Source organism: Microcaecilia unicolor, chromosome 2, assembly GCF_901765095.1.
Source record: "Microcaecilia unicolor chromosome 2, aMicUni1.1, whole genome shotgun sequence".
NCBI lineage: Eukaryota > Metazoa > Chordata > Amphibia > Gymnophiona > Siphonopidae > Microcaecilia > Microcaecilia unicolor.
The window spans coordinates 383,618,086-383,634,731 of NC_044032.1; the positions used below are offsets into that span (position 1 = coordinate 383,618,086).

General features: G+C 43.4%; 1 protein-coding gene across 1 annotated transcript in view; it reads left to right on the forward strand.

Moving 5' to 3' along the window:
* Positions 1 to 16,646, forward strand: part of FRAS1 (Fraser extracellular matrix complex subunit 1) — a 689,426-nt gene that overhangs the window by 474,988 nt on the left and 197,792 nt on the right. The window contains 2 exon segments of the mRNA XM_030190549.1: positions 7,108 to 7,261; positions 7,696 to 7,874. Of these exon segments, the coding sequence (XP_030046409.1) occupies positions 7,108 to 7,261; positions 7,696 to 7,874 (333 nt within the window).

Consider the following 16,646-nt stretch of genomic DNA (forward strand, 5'->3'; position numbering starts at 1 on the left):
CTGCAATGCCCACTTTGTAGTGCTTTGCAAAGGCATGCAGCATCAAAATGTCGCCACCTTGCAAATATCTGCTGGAGACAGCAAGGTAGTCTCCACACAAGATGTTGTTGTACACCTTGTAGAATGAGCCCAAAACAATTTAGCTGAGTCAATAGTCTCCTTCAGTCATCTAGCAATTGGGGGCTTGGAAACCATAAGGCCAAGCCTCTATTTATCAAAAAGCATAAACAGTCTGTTCGATTTATGAAAATCATTCGTGACTTCCAGATGTCTAATGAGGACTCTATGCACATCGAGAATCTTCAAGGAAGAATACTGAGTCTCTTCATCCTCTCTGTGAAAGAATAAAAGCTTCACAGATTGGTTGAGATGAAATGCTGATACCACTTTCAGAAGAAAAGAAGGAACCGTGCACAGGGAGACCCCCGCCTCCAAAAAGCAAAGAAAGGTTTCCCAACAAGAGAGAGCTTGAAGCTATGAAACCCTCTGTGCCGACAGCCACCAAGAACACTATCTGTAGCATAAGATCTTTCAAGGAGGCCTTCCAGAGTGACTCAAAAGGAGGCTTCTGAAGAGCAAAGACTAATTTAAGGTTCAGTACTGGACACAGCATACAAAAGAGAGGCCAGAAGCAGCCCACTTCCTTCAAGAATCGAATGATATCTGGGTGAGCCCCTAGAGACGTCTTCTGTAGTCGGCCCCTGAAACAGGTCATAGCCGCTGTAGTACCAGACTGTATTTCTTTTCTTTTTCAGACTTAACATTGTTTAAGTTTAATTATTTATATTCCTCTTTGAGCCAAAGCGGATTACATATTAAACATACACTGGTTGATATTCAAAGTGATTTAAACAGGCTGGAGATCCTTCTGCCCATTTAAATTGCTTGTGCCCACCCAGTCGCCAATATTCAGTAACACTTAATTGGACAGTGCCGCTGAATATTGGAACTCACCAGCCATGTTTCACTTGGGCAAGTACAGGACATTAGAGGAGGAGGATCCGGGAGTTATGTGGATGCCAGCAATATTCAGTACCGGCACCCACATAACTAATCAGACATATAGGACCATATAAAAAGCAGTCCTGACTTTTACCGGTTAGCTATGCTGGTACCGTTACTGAATATGAGTTGGCACCCGCACAACTTTCGGTACTGGCCGGCACGTGGTTCTGAGTTCTCCTCTCCCTCCTAACCCCTGGATAAGTAAATACCTCCCTTCCCACCCACCCCCCGACAAAGGCCCCCATTCCCACCTCCCCCCCCCCCCCCCGACAAGTAAAGGCCTCCCTTTCCAGAGCCTGCTTGAACTCCCTGGTTATCCAGCAGGGTGATGGGAGCAGGAGCAAACCCCACTCACTCTTGCCAGTAGCTGCTCTGTGGTAAAAATGGCCACCATGACCTCCAGCAGTAATCTTGTGGTACCAGCAGTAGAGACTACCACTAGAAGTTGCAGTGGCCATTTTTACCATGGAGCCACTGGTAACGAGCGAGTGGTGTTTGCTACTGCACCCATCGCCCAGCTGGACCACTAGAGAGTTCAAGTAGACCAGGAGGGGCCTATTCTGACTGGAGGTGGGAAGGGGTCTTGACCTGTTGGGGGGCTGGGAGGAGGGTCTTGACGTTGGGTTTTAGCTGTCAACCTACCTAGTTCCAGTAGGGACACTGTAAGCCAGTCCTGGATTTCTGACAACCCAATCCTGATTCATTATGGGAGCAGAAGCATTTATTTATCTCACTGGGTGGACTCGGGGACTACAACTACCACTCTGCTTTGTGATGCAACTTTAGAATCAGGATTGACCTAAAATATCCCTAGTGAAAGTGAATAATATTCTAGTCCTCCATCTGTTTCCATATGCTATTCAGGTGTAAGTCTGTTTGTTGAGATATGTCCACCCGACTTCAGTAGTTCTGCAGCGTAATGAATCCTTCGGATTTCTGAATTTTCAGATCCTGAGCTTCATATTAGACTTAAGCAGCCTGAATCAAATTGAAATCAGTTAAAACGTAGAAAGACCCTCATACAGGTTGCCAGTAATGTCAGTTTTAAAGAGCAAAAAGATTAAACTGAAAATAAAGGGCATTTCAGCAACCAGGCTTTTGTTAATTAGATGGATTACAACATCAAAGCTAGCCCGGAGCACTGGCATGAAATGATTGACTTTCTCATGAAGGGATGCTTCTTTAGGGAAACTGGTCAGCACTGTTGTTACACTTAAACCCTAACTTTGGTTTTAATTAATGCTCAGCCACTTGAAAATTATTTCTTTTCCTATTATATCCTCATTTTACCACTTGAAAGGCTTTTAAAATGCAAACTCTTTTGTTTCTTCCTTACTTCCTGCACCAATAAATTTCACAATCTTGGCAGCCTTTCCCTTTGAGGGAGTCATTTTCTTCTGTGTGGTTGGGCTTTGATGTTGCCTGATACTGCTAAAAGGCAGTGTTTGATTATGGTTGCACAGTATCTTCATCCTTTGCAGCTACAGTGTGGCTGATGTAGAACTGATCTTGCAGCAGACCTAAATGGTCAGAATAATTTTGTAAGTACTGACATAAAGGTTGACAGCATGTCTTCTTCTGAAGAACTTGTGAATCATCTATAAATTAATTCCTGTGTTTTGCTCACTAGATTAATTTACATTTTATATTTACATGTTTTTGAATTTGATTGCCTGCCGTTCTAAATCCAAGCTCAAGGTGAGTTATTTTCAGCTACAGTTGTTAGATTCCTATCCCAGAAAGCTTACAGATATATTGGAGAAAGGAGAAAAGATAGGAATGGAATTGCAAGACTGAAAAGCTTGTACATGTTCGATTTCTCTAAAAATGAGCATGCGCACAGAGGAGGGGGAAAGCAAGGCAGGCGGCATGGTGGCAAATGTTGCCACAGGAAATCTGCTGGCAGGGCTTGGGGACCCCTGCCAGCCAAACCATCTGAACTTTGTCATTTTGTCCTCTCAGATTCAGAACAGTGTTTTGGAGCAGAAGGTTATATCTTTGGAGAAATGTGTTGAAGTAGCAGAAGTAGAGACTAAGAAGTTTTGACAAACAAGTTGTGCTTATTAAGGGCAATGTCTTGCTCCACCATAAAATAGAAAATTTGGATAATATTTTGATACGTAAGAGACTGCACTTCATTAAATTCTCCAAAGTTCTGTCTATAGCACCTCTAAAAACTTTGGAGGTTCTTAGTACCAGAGCAGTCTTATGTTCCTTTCTGGAAAATTTAGTATTTGACACTGTACTGATCAACCATTAGCAGTTTATAATCTCCCAGGAGCACTTTTATTCGCTGACGGCTCCCTGGTGGCTCCTGTTCAGCATTACAAGCCCACAGCCCAGGCTCACTAGAGCTTTACCTCTAAGAAAGACTCAGTGACAGTTCTCTGTGGTAGCCTGTAATCTCAGTCTCATCATTTGGGCTCCTCTTTCAACTCAGGGTGACTGTTCCTTAATTATCATCCTTTCTGGGAATCATTCCCTGATGTATCCTCGGGTAACAGGTCACATTTCAGGTACCCCTGATGCACCCCCTGACACCTTCCTTGGGAATATAACCCTGGTTTCTCAGCTTTCCCAGATACGCAAATTAATAGCAGATGCAAATCCACTCTATTAGCATCCCTGATCCACTCTTGTGGGGAACAGCTTCTTTCCACCAACAGTTCCTCTGATTTTTCCTTAACTGAGCCCGCTTAGTTGGGAGACCTGGGTCTCAGTTTAAAACAGCCTCCTCCCCTGGACAGGACTCCACTCACACTGTAACTTTACAGTCCTGTCCTTCACCCCACGGCTGTTAGTCCAGTTCAAATAGTCTTCAGTTCCATCTGGCCCAATATTCCTTCACATTGGCTTCTACAACAGTTATTGGCTCCATTACTACAATATCCATAGCAAGGTAAGTACCTTCTTGGCTTTAGAGGGATCCTTCTTTCTCAGCTTCCAAGGGGTCTCCTCCAGCAGGTCTCTCCCTTCTCCATCTGACTTCAGGCTCCCTCCATTTCGACTCCCATTTCCTCTCCTTTAGCTCCTCTGGAGTTGCTATTTATATAGGGCTGCTAATAGCCCACCACACCCCTTCTGGGCCCCTCCTCCTGGTTCCAGAAGCTCCAGTACCTTCTCCCGGGTACCTTTTCTTAAAGGGGAAACGTCTGCTATGGGTCCTCTCCAGCCCCTATGTTCCTGGCCTTGGCTGGAGCTCCCTCTAGTGGCCCCTTCAGGTCATTACCCTGGTGTCCCATTGGAGCTCCCTCTAGTGACCAGATCATGGCATTTTCCAATATTTTCTCTAGGAGAGCGCCCTCTGGCTGCCTCCTCAGGGTAGGGCAGTCCTGTGTTTATCACAATCTACAACTGATGTTTCTTTTGATGCATTGAATTTAACTCAGACTCTGGAAGATAAAACTGTGGAAGTTATCCCAGTAACACTGATTGCTAATTTTGTATTGGATCCAGATATTAAAACTTTTTTTCACCACTCGGATACTTTATTTTTGAACTGTAAGATTAGCCAGGGCTTCTCAGAAAAGATGTCAGCAATTTTTGAGGTTAAGACTGCAAGTAGTTCAACATGGGGGTCTTTTCTGGTTAAATGATACACATAAATTGTTTATACATACCGTCAAGTATGTATTCTATGATCCTGAGCTTATTATGATTTCCGTTTATTTATTTATTATTAGGATTTATTTACTGCCTTTTTGAACGAATTCACTCAAGACAGTGTACAGTAAGATTAGTTCAAACATGAGCAATAGACAATTACAAGCAGTAAAAATATTCAAAAACAATAGAAAATATGGCATGGTATACTATTTACAATGTCAACACAATACGTATTACAGCATTATAGGTGATAACAAAGGGTAAAGCAAAGATGTAACATATAGAAGGGTAAGAAAGTAGGAAGAGTTAGAAAGTAAGGTGATTGATTTAAAGAAAGTTGCACATGAGGTCAGAGAAATGATTAAATGTTATCTTAGCTAGGGTAGGAGTGGATAAACATGTCCTGCTGCAGTATATGCAGCCTGAGTACTCCTTGTGTGTGTGAGTGAAACTAATGAGTTAGTTACTTCTTCCAGTAAAGGCCTGGTTGAAGAGCTAAGCTTTCACCTGCTTCCTGAAGTAGAGATAGTCTTGTGTTAAGAGCAGCCTTTCAGGCAGTGCATTCCAGAGTGTGGGCGCTAAACCTGAGAAGGCTCGCTTGCGGGTATCACATTGTGTAATGTCTTTTGAAGAGGGTATGGTTAGTGAAAGTCCTTGGGAGGACCTTAGTGTCCTTGGCAGTGTGTGGAGGAGCATCCTATTTTTCAGGTACTCGGGGCCATTTTCTTTCAGGGCCTTGAAGATCAGACATAGAGTTTTAAATTTAGCCCTGTATTGTACTGGTAGCCAATGAAGGTTTTGCAAAAATGGTGTGATATGGTCACGTTGCTTGCAACCTTCTATGAGTCTTGCTGCTGCATTCTGAATCAACTGGAGCTGGTGCAGGCCCTTTGTAGTCAGACCATTGTATAGGGCATTGCAGTAATCCAGTCTTGATGTTATCATGGCATGTACAACTGGGATAAAATTTACCTTCTCGATGTAAGGAGAGAGGCAGCGTAGCTGTTGTAAATAGTAGAAGCAGCTCTTGAAGGTTGCTTAGATTTGGGGAATCAGAGTAAGTGTTGAATCTAACTGTATTCCAAGGTTTCTGACTTGTGATTTGAGGGGGAGTTAATACTTCCCAAAAGGGATTGTGATGTCAGTTATGTATCCACTTGTGTTAGGAACCCAGAGAAGCTTGGTCTTATTTGGGTTTAGGCAAAGTTTGTTGTGCTTAGCCCATTCTTATATTGATGTTAGACAGGTAATCAGTTTATTCAAGGCTGTAGGTAAGTCAGGTTCAATATGTATGAGTAGCTGCACATCATCTGCATAGATGTAGAGCTGAGTGTCCATTGACCGGATCAGCTCAGCTAGTGGTTTGAGGTAGATATTGAACAGAATAGGTGACAGTATCGATCCTTGTGGTACCCCGCAGGTCATTGTTCATGGTGGTGATGAGTTGCTGCCAAACATTATGGATTGTAGGATCTGAACCTAGCAAGTACTGTTCCATTGATACCTGTTTCTGTCAGTCACGCTAGCATGATATCATGATCCATGGTGTCAAAAGCTGCAGAGAAATCAAGCAATACTAACATCGAGGCGAATCCCTTGTCTCGGTTTCTGTGAAGATCATCTAGTAGGAATACAAGGACTGTTTCTGTACCATAACCAGGTCTGAATCCAGATTGACATGGATCTAGCCAGTTTCTCTTTTCTAATCAGTCATTAAGTTGAACACAGACTAGAAACGGAACGTTGGATACTGGCCTGTAATTTTCAAGTTTGTCCTGGTCAAGGTTGTTTTTCTTCAGCAGAGGGTGGACCACTGCCCTTTTTAATGCTGCTGGTAGCTGCCCATTAGAAAGAGAGGTGTTCACAATTTTTGTGGTGCCTTCTGTGAGGCCCATACTTGCCTGCTGCACTATCTTTGATGGGCAGGGAGCAGGTAGTAGGCCGAAGGTCTCTTAGGATTTTGTCAAGGCTCACCTATGTCATTGGGTTAAAGGTGTCCCATCTGTCTCTGTCAGGAGGGGGCGAGTTTGTGCACCCCTGGTTGACTGGTTGGGGACTGGGTGGGATTGCCAGTGAATCCTGGCGGAGACGTTTAATTTTTTTTTTGGCAAAGTATGCAGCAAAATCACTGCAAATAGTAGAAGGACCACCAGCAACTCCTGTGGAATTTCCATTTATATCTAATGTGGTTATTCTGGAAGCAGATCTTTTCCTAACTGCTTTATATTGTCAGATTAGAAATTTGCCTCAAATTATGCCTTATCTTCCTAAACTATAATGGACGGTTAATAGAACACATACTTCATATAATTGTCTTTATTTTTTTGCTTTTGATTGGATGCATTTTGTTCTACTTATTTCTGTAACAAAAGTTGTTTCTTAGATTGTAATTATAAATGCTTATAAATAAACATTTTTTAAAAAGGGGAAAAAATGAACATATTACGACAAGTTCTTGCAACAGTTACAACTTACTCCTTTCATTTCTTCTCACAGGTTCAGGAAAGCTATCAGCTTGCTTCAAACCCATTGGTGTGGGTCCCAGAGGGAGGGATGCTACAGATCACCAGCAGGTTTTTGCAGGCCCGGGCCTTTGGTGCCAGTGATTCTGAGATCACCTACACAATAATAAGTGACCATCCTAAATTTGGTAACTTCAGCTTTTTTTTCCTTCTGTATTGTTCTGAAATATGTATTAAGTTGGTTTTCTCATTCATGACTGGTTTTATGTACTGGCAATTTGGGCTTTACCCAGGGGCTTAGGAATTGTAGAGGCAGTGTCCAGGTATGAATGCAATTCTAGATAAAGCTGTCTTTTGCACCTGGTAGGGTGTTATCTCTTTGATTATAAGCAATTCCAAGTGCTTTTTTGTAATGTATTTTGTATGGCTGCTGAAGCCCCTATTATAATTGGTTCTACTTTTTTATTTTTTTCCCATAGTCTTTCAGTGTAGATTCTTGTATTTTGTGACTTTTCCAGCATGTACCTTGCAATTTTTGATCTATCATTATTATAACCTTTGAGAGTTTCAGGTCCTAAGGCAAGCTCAGCATTGCTTATGTTATGTTCTTATATCATCCCAGGTGAAATAGTTCTTTTAGTTCCGATGCCAGCAGATGGTCCAACTGATGGGTGGCAACGCCAGCTTGATGGGAGAATGGCCACACATACTACCACATTTACCCAACAGGACATTAACGAAGGCATTGTGTGGTATAGACACTCAGGTGCCCAGTCACAGAGAGATTCTTTCCAATTCCAGGTACTGGGAAGACAAAAATAATAATAAAAGTAATATAATTGCATCTTTCATTGCTTACTGTGGTTCATTCAGTTGGTGTACCTCAGGGCCCTGTCTTGGGACCTGTTCTTTTCTTCATCTATATTTCTTTCCTTGGTGCGCTGATCTCCTCCCATGGTTTTCAGTATCACCTTATTGCTGATTACTCCCAGATCTATCTCTCCACACCAGAAATTTCAGCAGGAATCCAGGCCCAAGTCTCAGCCTGCCTGTCTAACTTTACTGCCTGGATGTCTCACTGCCATCTGAAACTAAACATAGCCAAGACTGAGTTTCTTATCTTTCCCCCTAAACCCACCTCTCCTCTTCCCCCATGCTGTATCTCTGTGGATAACACTCTCATCCTCCCTGTCTCATCAGCTCATAACCTTGGGGTCATCTTTGACTTCTCTTTCTCTGCACATATCCAATAGACTGCTAAAACCTGACGTTTCTTTCTCTATAATATCACCAAAATTTGTCCCTTCCTTTCTGAGCACAACACCTTATCCATATTCTTATCACCTCTCGCGTAGACTACTTCAACTTGCTTCTCACACTAACCCATCTCTGTCCCCTTCAATCTGTTCAGAACTCTGCCGCATGATTTATATTCCGTCAGTGTCGCTATGCTCATATTAGCCCTCTCCTCAAGTCGCTTCATTGGTTCCCTATCCATTTCCACATACAATTCAAGCTCCTCTTATTGATTTAACAAATGCATTCAGTCTGCAGCTCCTGAGTACTCCTCCACTCTTATCTCTCCCTATACTCCTCCCCGGAAACTCCGTTAATCAGGTAAATCTCTCTTATCTGAACTCTTCATCTCCACTGCCAACTCCAGACTCTGTTCCTTTAATCTTTCTGTACCGTACACCTAGAATAGACTTCCTGAATCAGCACGTCAAACTCCAGCTCTAGCCATCTTCAAATCTAGGCCAAAAGCCCACCTTTTTGAGGCTGCTTTTAACTCCTAACTCCTATTCACTTGTTCAGTACCCATGTCTGTTTTATAATTCCCACCTTAATTCCCTTCTCCATTATTTGTCCTGTTTGTCTGTCTTGATTAGATTTTAAGCTCTGTCGAGCAGGGACTGTCTCTTACATGTTCAATATACAGCGCTGCGTACATCTAATAGCGCTCTCCTGCATAAGTGTAGGTTGCCTACTTAGAGGTCCTTTTACTAAAGTGTGTTAAGATTTGGGCTTAATGTGCTATAACACAGGCTTTTAACACATGGCAAGCCCAAAACTAATGCTGCATCAAGAAGGGGCATTCCCACTATTTTTTATTGCAGATGGTGTGTTAAATTTCAGATTAATGGGCAGTACCTGCTCCAGATTACCATCTATCCTTCATGGTTCAAGTCTCTGCAGTATCTAAATCTTGTTTCCATGCATTGAGACTAATACATACAATTCATAGCTACATTGATGACTCAGCAGGGCCGTGCCTACACGGTAAGTGGGGTAAGCACCGCAGGGGGGCGCCAACCTCTGCAGGGTGCTGCCGCAGTGCTTACCCTCGCCGCTTACTCTCGCCACTTACCTCAGCTCTGCGCCGCCCTGGGGGCTTTAAATCTTTTACCTCCGACGGTCGCAGCAGCTGAGCAGCGTCAGTGAAAGTGCTGCCGACGTCTCCAGCCTTCCTTTCGCGCTCGCTCGTTCGTTCCCTCAGTGTCCCGCCCTCGCAAGGAAATGACATCAGAAGAAGGCGGGACACTGAGGGAACGAACGAGCGAGCGCCAAGGGAAGGCTGGAGACGTCGGCAGCGCTTTCACTGACGCTGCTCAGCTGCTGCGACTTTCGGAGGTAAAAGATTTAAAGCCCCCAGGGTGGTGCGGAGCTGACAGCTGAGGTAAGGGAAGGGCAGAGAGGGACATGGATGGGAGGGCAGGGCCCAGGGAGAGGAGAAATTGCTGGGAATGGAGGGGAGGGGAGAGAGGAGAATTACTGGATATGGATGGAGGAGGGAAGGGCAGAGAGGGACATGGATGGGAGGGCAGGGCCCAGGGAGAGGAGAAATTGCTGGAAATGGAGGGGAGAGAGAATTGCTGGATATGGATGGAGGAGGGAAGGGCAGAGAGGGACATGGATGGGAGGGCTGGGCCCAGGGAGAGGAGAAACTGATGGAAATGGAGGGGAGGGGAGAGGAGAATTGCTGGATATGGATGGAGGAGAGAAGGACAGAGAGGGACAAGGATGGACATGGATGGGAGGGTAGGGCCCAGGGAGAGAGGAGAAATTGCTGGAAATGGAGGGGAGAGGAGAGAGGAGAATTGCTGCATATGGATGGAGGAGGGAAGGGCAGAGAGGGACATGGATGGGAGGGCAGGGCCCAGGGAGAAACTGCTGGACATGGAGGGGAGAGAGGTGAATTGCTGGATATGGATGGAGGAGAGAAGGGCAAAGAGGGACAAGGATGGACATGGATGGGAGGGCAGGGTCCAGGAAGAGAGGAGAAATTGCTGGACATGGATGGAGGAGGGAAGGGCAGAGAGGGACATGGATGAACATGGATGGGAGGGCAGGGCCCAGGGAGAGAGGAGAAATTGCTGGAAATGGAGGGAGGGTAGAGAGGAGAATTGCTGGATATGGATGGAGGAGGGAAGGGCAGAGAGGGACGTGGATGGACATGGATGGGAGGGCAGGGCCCAGGGAGAGAGGAGAAATTGCTGGACATGAAGGGGAGGGGAGAGAGGAGAATTGTTGGACATGGATGGAGGGGAGGGAAGGGAAGACAGAGGAAGGAGATGCACATGGATGGAGGGAAAGGGAGAGAGAAGAAATGCTGGGCATGGATGGAGGGGAGGGAAGAGAGAGGAAGGAGATGAGGGAAAAGGAAGAGAGGAGAAAAACTGCACATGGATAGAGAAAATAGGCAGAAGCTGGATCCACTGGACAGTGAAGTCTGCGGAGGACCCAGCTTTTACTTATGGATATAGAGCAAGAAATGAAGAAGAAAGGAGGAAAGTAAAGAAATAAATGGAAAGGAAGCCCTGGAAACGGAGTTAAGAGGACAGATAGCAGCAGAATCAGATACTGGGCCAGCATGATCAGAAAAAGAAAGTCACCAGACAACATTTTATTCATTTTATTTTCATTTTAGTGTTTGGAATATATCCACTTTGAGAATTTACATCTGGTATCTTATTTTGCAATGTATAGCAGTTTGTTTCTAAGAATATTGCTGACAATTCCTGTCAGTGTGGCAAGTGGTGAGCGATCATTTTCATGGTTAAAAATCATAAAAAATTATTTGCGATCAAGTATTTCACAAGAAAGGCTTGTAAGCCTTGCCATGATTGCTATTGAGAAAGATATATGTGCCCAGTTAGATATCAAAGATTTAATTACTAATTTCGTGAACATGAAAGCACGAAAAGCTAAGTGGTTGTAAACCCTCTATTTGTTGAGCAATCCCGCAAAGATGCACTCTATCTTTCAGCTCCTTTTTCCTTTGCATCTTGTGCCACACCAGGGGGGGCCCGCCAACTGATAGTCTGCAGGGGGGCACCAGAGACCCTAGGCACAGCCCTGTAACTCAGCCTGCATTACACTTCTTTATGCCCTCATAGCAAGTAGATTAGACTACTGTTACTCCATGTGACAGGGTTTATAGGACATTGCCCCTCACCCTTAAGAGAAGTCCCTCTTTAAGTAGCCAGGGCACAGGTCCCGCCCCAAGAGGGAGTAAGCCGGGAGGGGCGGAGTCATGACTGGGAACTTCAAAAGGCAGGGCCAGGCAGAATTTAAGGAGGCCAGGGAAGGAAGACGGGAGCCCCAGCCTATGCCCTGACTGAATATATCTAACTGCTTTAATTTGGCTGAGGTAAGCCAACCTTGTGTTTTTCGTTCAGACTTGTGAGTTTTGCTTTGAACCAGACCTGATCCTTGTCAGAGACCTGAGAACCTGCAGCTGTTTTGGGGCTTTGGCAACCCCGGCAGCCACAAGCTGGGTTAGGCCTGCCGCTTGAGGCCTGTTTAATAACTGTTTCTGAACCGCCGAGGTCTACCCGCTCTGAGTTGGGTCCTGTGAAGGAACAGACCCAAGGATTCCTGTAAATAAATACTTATTTTGTGTGCCTCTCTGTTGTCCGGCTGCATTATTCCATTGGTCTACTCCCCACATTCACTCAAGGGTATTACACTTCATCTATGCTGAACTTCATACCAATCTTGTAAAACGATTGCACACTGTTCAGAACACTTCCATTAGACTGCTGGCGAAAGCCAAACAATTTGATCAAGTAACACCCCTTTTTTATACCTATAATTGGCTTCCAGTTCTTTTTAGAAAGCAACAATGGATCCTTAGTTTGACTCATAAAACACTCTATGCAGTGTCCATCCTATGTTGCATCCGTTATCTGACTCTGTGTTTCTACTAGATCCCTTTGATCCGTACCTGAACACTGCCTCTGTATTTCTTCCGTTTTTCACTCCCAAAAAGGATAAGGCCCTTTTCTGTGTCTCTCCCCTACTCTGGAACTCTCTTCCACTCTTCTCAGCGAGTTGTCTCTTGCCTTCCTGGAATCGGCAGCTGAAGTGCATTATACCTTTCATTAGCTATGGCAGGCAGTATTATTCTTGGACCCACGTCCCTCCATTCCCCTGTAACCCTTCTCTCCTCCCCTTATCTATTAACTTGTGTCCTATGAAATTGTAGTTCTTTTCTATTAATTTCATTTACAATGTAAACCACTCTGATTGCAAGACAGAGAGGCAGTATATTAGGAGTCTGAGTAAACATAAACGGACATATTTAGGTGGCAGTAAGTGCTCCCTCGTTAACTCTGCGTTAGCTAGTCAGCACACAATAAGTGTAACGCGCTAGCTGGCTAGTACTTCTACACCCACTCTCTGCTCATGTTATGCCCCGTCAGATACATTTAGAAAAATTAAGTAATACACAGTTTAATGTGCGCTAACAGGCAAAGAACAACATTTGTTAACGTGGTCACGCAGTAGCCTGTTTCTGGCCATTAACCATGTGTTAAGTGCTTAACGCACTTTAGTAAAAGGACCCCTCCTCTAAAGTATGCCTTGTAAGTTCTTTTAGCTGAGCTCTGAGCTTTTTCATTGCTTTTTTGAAGATTTCATATCTTTTATTGAAGGTTTATGTTTCAGTCATAGTTCATTTGAATAATAAGAGCAAACCCTAGATGGAATTTTTAGTTGCAAAATAATGAAAACAGATATATTATGGGTATGAGCATATGGTAGCATATGGTAGTAGTGAGTTCACTCACTACATCTCTCTCCTTCCCAGCCAACAACTCATTCCTTTCATATCTGACAAGTCACTAAGGAGAAGCAAAGCCTTCTTACACATTTTACACTATCCACCGGATTATATATATGGCAACTAAAGTTGCACATCTACTACGATTGACGTTTTATCCAATTATCTTTTATTTCTTATTATGAAAATGAACTTTATTTATTTGACTACTTAATTCCACTCTATCACCTCCATATTTTAACTATGTATTTCTCTTTTTCCGGAATTGGTGATCACCATTACGGAGCAATTGTAAGCCACATTGAGCCTGCAAATAGGCGGGAAAATGTGGGATACAAATGCTACAAATAAATAAATAAACTTAATTGTTTAATAAGCCAATCAGCGCCAATAATTGGCCACTAACAAGCAATTATCGGCACTAACTGGCACTAATTAGAATTTACGCGTGCAGCTGAGCATATTCTGTAAAGTGGTGCACGTAAATTCTAATATGTGGATCTCTAAAGGGGACGTGACCATGGGGGGAATGGGTGGGCCATGGCCATTCCTAAAAATTACATACACTGTTATAGAATATACCCAATTCATGCCTAAGTTAGGCGCTGGCATTTACACCAGGTTTTACTTGTCATAAATGATCGCACCTAAATTTTAGCCGCAGGGTGGACGCTAACCATATTCTATAAACCGCACCTAAAATTAGGAGAGGTTTATAGAATAGTGCTAAGCGCGTTTTTTTTGTCGGCACCAATTTCTTTAGGCGTCATATATTGAATCTGGTCCTAGGGGAGTAATTCTATAATTGGGCACCACAAGTAAGGCACACAGATGCAGCAGCTAAGCGCTAATACTATAACAGCATTTTGATGCCAAGATTCCATTATAGAATGCAAGTGTAACTTGGCATTTACGTGTCTACATTTAGGTGCACTCACTTATGACATCGCATCAGCCAGGTGCAAGTGGATGCGCCTAAATGTGCCACTCGTGTGTAACTTACAGTAGTCCATAAATTACTCGTGTAAATGTTTTACCCACTCATGCCCCTCTACTGTCAGCACCCCCTTGTATTTACTTGTTAGGCAAGTTGTGCATGTAAAACAGCTCTATGCACTCAACTAGCACTTATGCGTACAAGTGTGCGCTTACCTGCTTGTAAATTTGAGCACCAAATTATAGAATGAGGGGGCATATGATCAGGAAGCTGAAGTTTACCTTTTGTAGGTTTGTGATGTACACAACTCTTGTTTCATTACTGCAGCTGGGCCCTCTTTCTTGGTGGTGTATTATTTTGCTACTTATCGCTTGGTCCAGTCCAATGTCTGGAGTCTTTCTTCCTTTTTTTAAAACTTTTTATTTATAACGTTATATAAAAAATTCCAAGATAATCAAATCTTGTAACAGAAAAAGGCAGATCTGTACATTAAAGACATAGTTGTAAAATTAAATTATACAATTAAACTATGCAGCTAGAGAAGGACGAGTGACCATAGCAAGTGATTTAGAATCCAAAAAGGATTTCAAGTCATATTTAACAGAATTAAGCATAACAACACACTTGCATGGATAAATAAGGTAAAAAATGAGCTCCTAATTACAGTCTTAAGATCAAAAATTGCTGGCGACGCTTCTGTGTCACTCTCGCCACATCCAGGAAAGCCCACATTTTATATCCAAGGACAGTGAGTCACGATGGTGGAACAAGAGTCTTAGAACCCAATCACAGTCTAGGTCCAACACAAAAGTCACAAAGTTGTAGGTTTAGTATCTGTCACATCAATTTCTATCACTTGAGTTAAATCCAAAAGATCAAATGAAGCATCCAAATTAGTGGCACCCTTGAGTGCAGTGTTTCCCAAACTGTGTGCTACGGCAAACTCACAGGGTTGCCATGGAAGGAGATGTATAATAAGCGCACACTGATTGGTCTCCTGCTCCTGTGTGCTGAGACCTGGGTTATCATGTGTTAACGCATTAACTCTGCTCTGCCTTCTTCCTGTCATAGGAAGTACTGTGACAGGAAGAAGGACCTGACCCATGGCCGGAGGGAGAGCAGAGTTAACATATGATAACCAGGGTCCTGGCATACAGGAGTTGGAGAAAAGACTGAAGGAGCACAGTTTGAGAAATGCGGACTTAAAATGATCTTGAATGTACAGCTTGTGTCTTTCAACTAAAAACAGCTTTTTTCCATTTGAGCATGCTTAAGGATTACATGCATTGCTTCTTGTTACATGGACATGACATTCCTGCTCTGTCTTTGGACAGAGTTCCACATTTTGTAAAGCAGATAGAATTCAAACCAGTTCTGATTTATTTGATATGAAGGTTTAAGTCCTGTGATAAATAGACACAAGTTTCCAAGAATACTACATGAATGCGTGGCAGGGGAATACTAAAAGAATGCGTGATGGTGGTGGTGGTGGGGGGGGGGTGAAATGTGTGGCGGGGCAAGAGAGGGCGCTGTGAATAATTGCATGGACACTAAACAAACCGAAAAAGTTTAGGAACCACTGCTCTAATGGCTGATCCATTTCTTTCTTTAATAAGGTAGAGCAAAATAAATTCTTGAAACTGGATGATAATAATTTTCTGGAATCTTAAGTATTTCAGTAAGATATTTTTTAAAAGTATCTAGAGGTGCTTCAGTGGAAACCTTAAGAAAATTAAACCTTAATGCGTAACACCTTATAATGATATCTACATTTTCAACTTTACGATGTAAAATTTTATTATCCTTCATCAAGGCAGTATATTGCTGTAACCCATTCTGAGTCACCAGAAAAATACTGAGAAACCACTAAAAGTTTTTGAGACAAAGATGCCTCTAAACCAGCCATAGCATCCCACAGAGAATTCAAAGTTATATCCACAGGCTTCTGGAGGAAGGGTTGTGAGAGACCTTCATCTGAATCAGCTACAGTCCCCGTTGCTTTTCCAGCCACAGTGCCTCTAGACATCTGGGCTGCTACAGAAGGAGCACCAGGACAGGCATCTCACTTGGCTGGGCAGGTCCTTCTAAAAGGCTCTCCATTGCCTGAACAGGTATTATGAGCATTCACTGCTTATGGCTTTCAGATGCTGGCATCAGGGATGGACTCTGAACTTTTGGGTTGAATGTAATGTCGACCTCAAACGGGGAGAACTGTTCACCTCTTGATTGTCGTGCCACAGGCAAGGCAATCATTCCAGATGACATAGATGGAACAGCGTAATGGTTCATTAGGCCCTTTGAAGGAGACATGGATGTGGCAGGAAACAAACGCTGCTTCCCTCTCCTCTCACATTCTCATCAAGAAGCTCAGAAGTTTTCTTTCTCCATTTTCCTAAGGTGTTGTTAGAGAAATCCAGTGTTTGCACAAGACTCTCCTTATGAGAACCAATAGCACTTTGCCATACAGGGACTCCTGATGCAGGCCTGAACGGCCAAAACACGACTCGTGTCGAGTCCAGTTTTTTAAGAATAAACTCTTGCTGTGAACTTTTTTCTGAGTCACTAGAAGTTT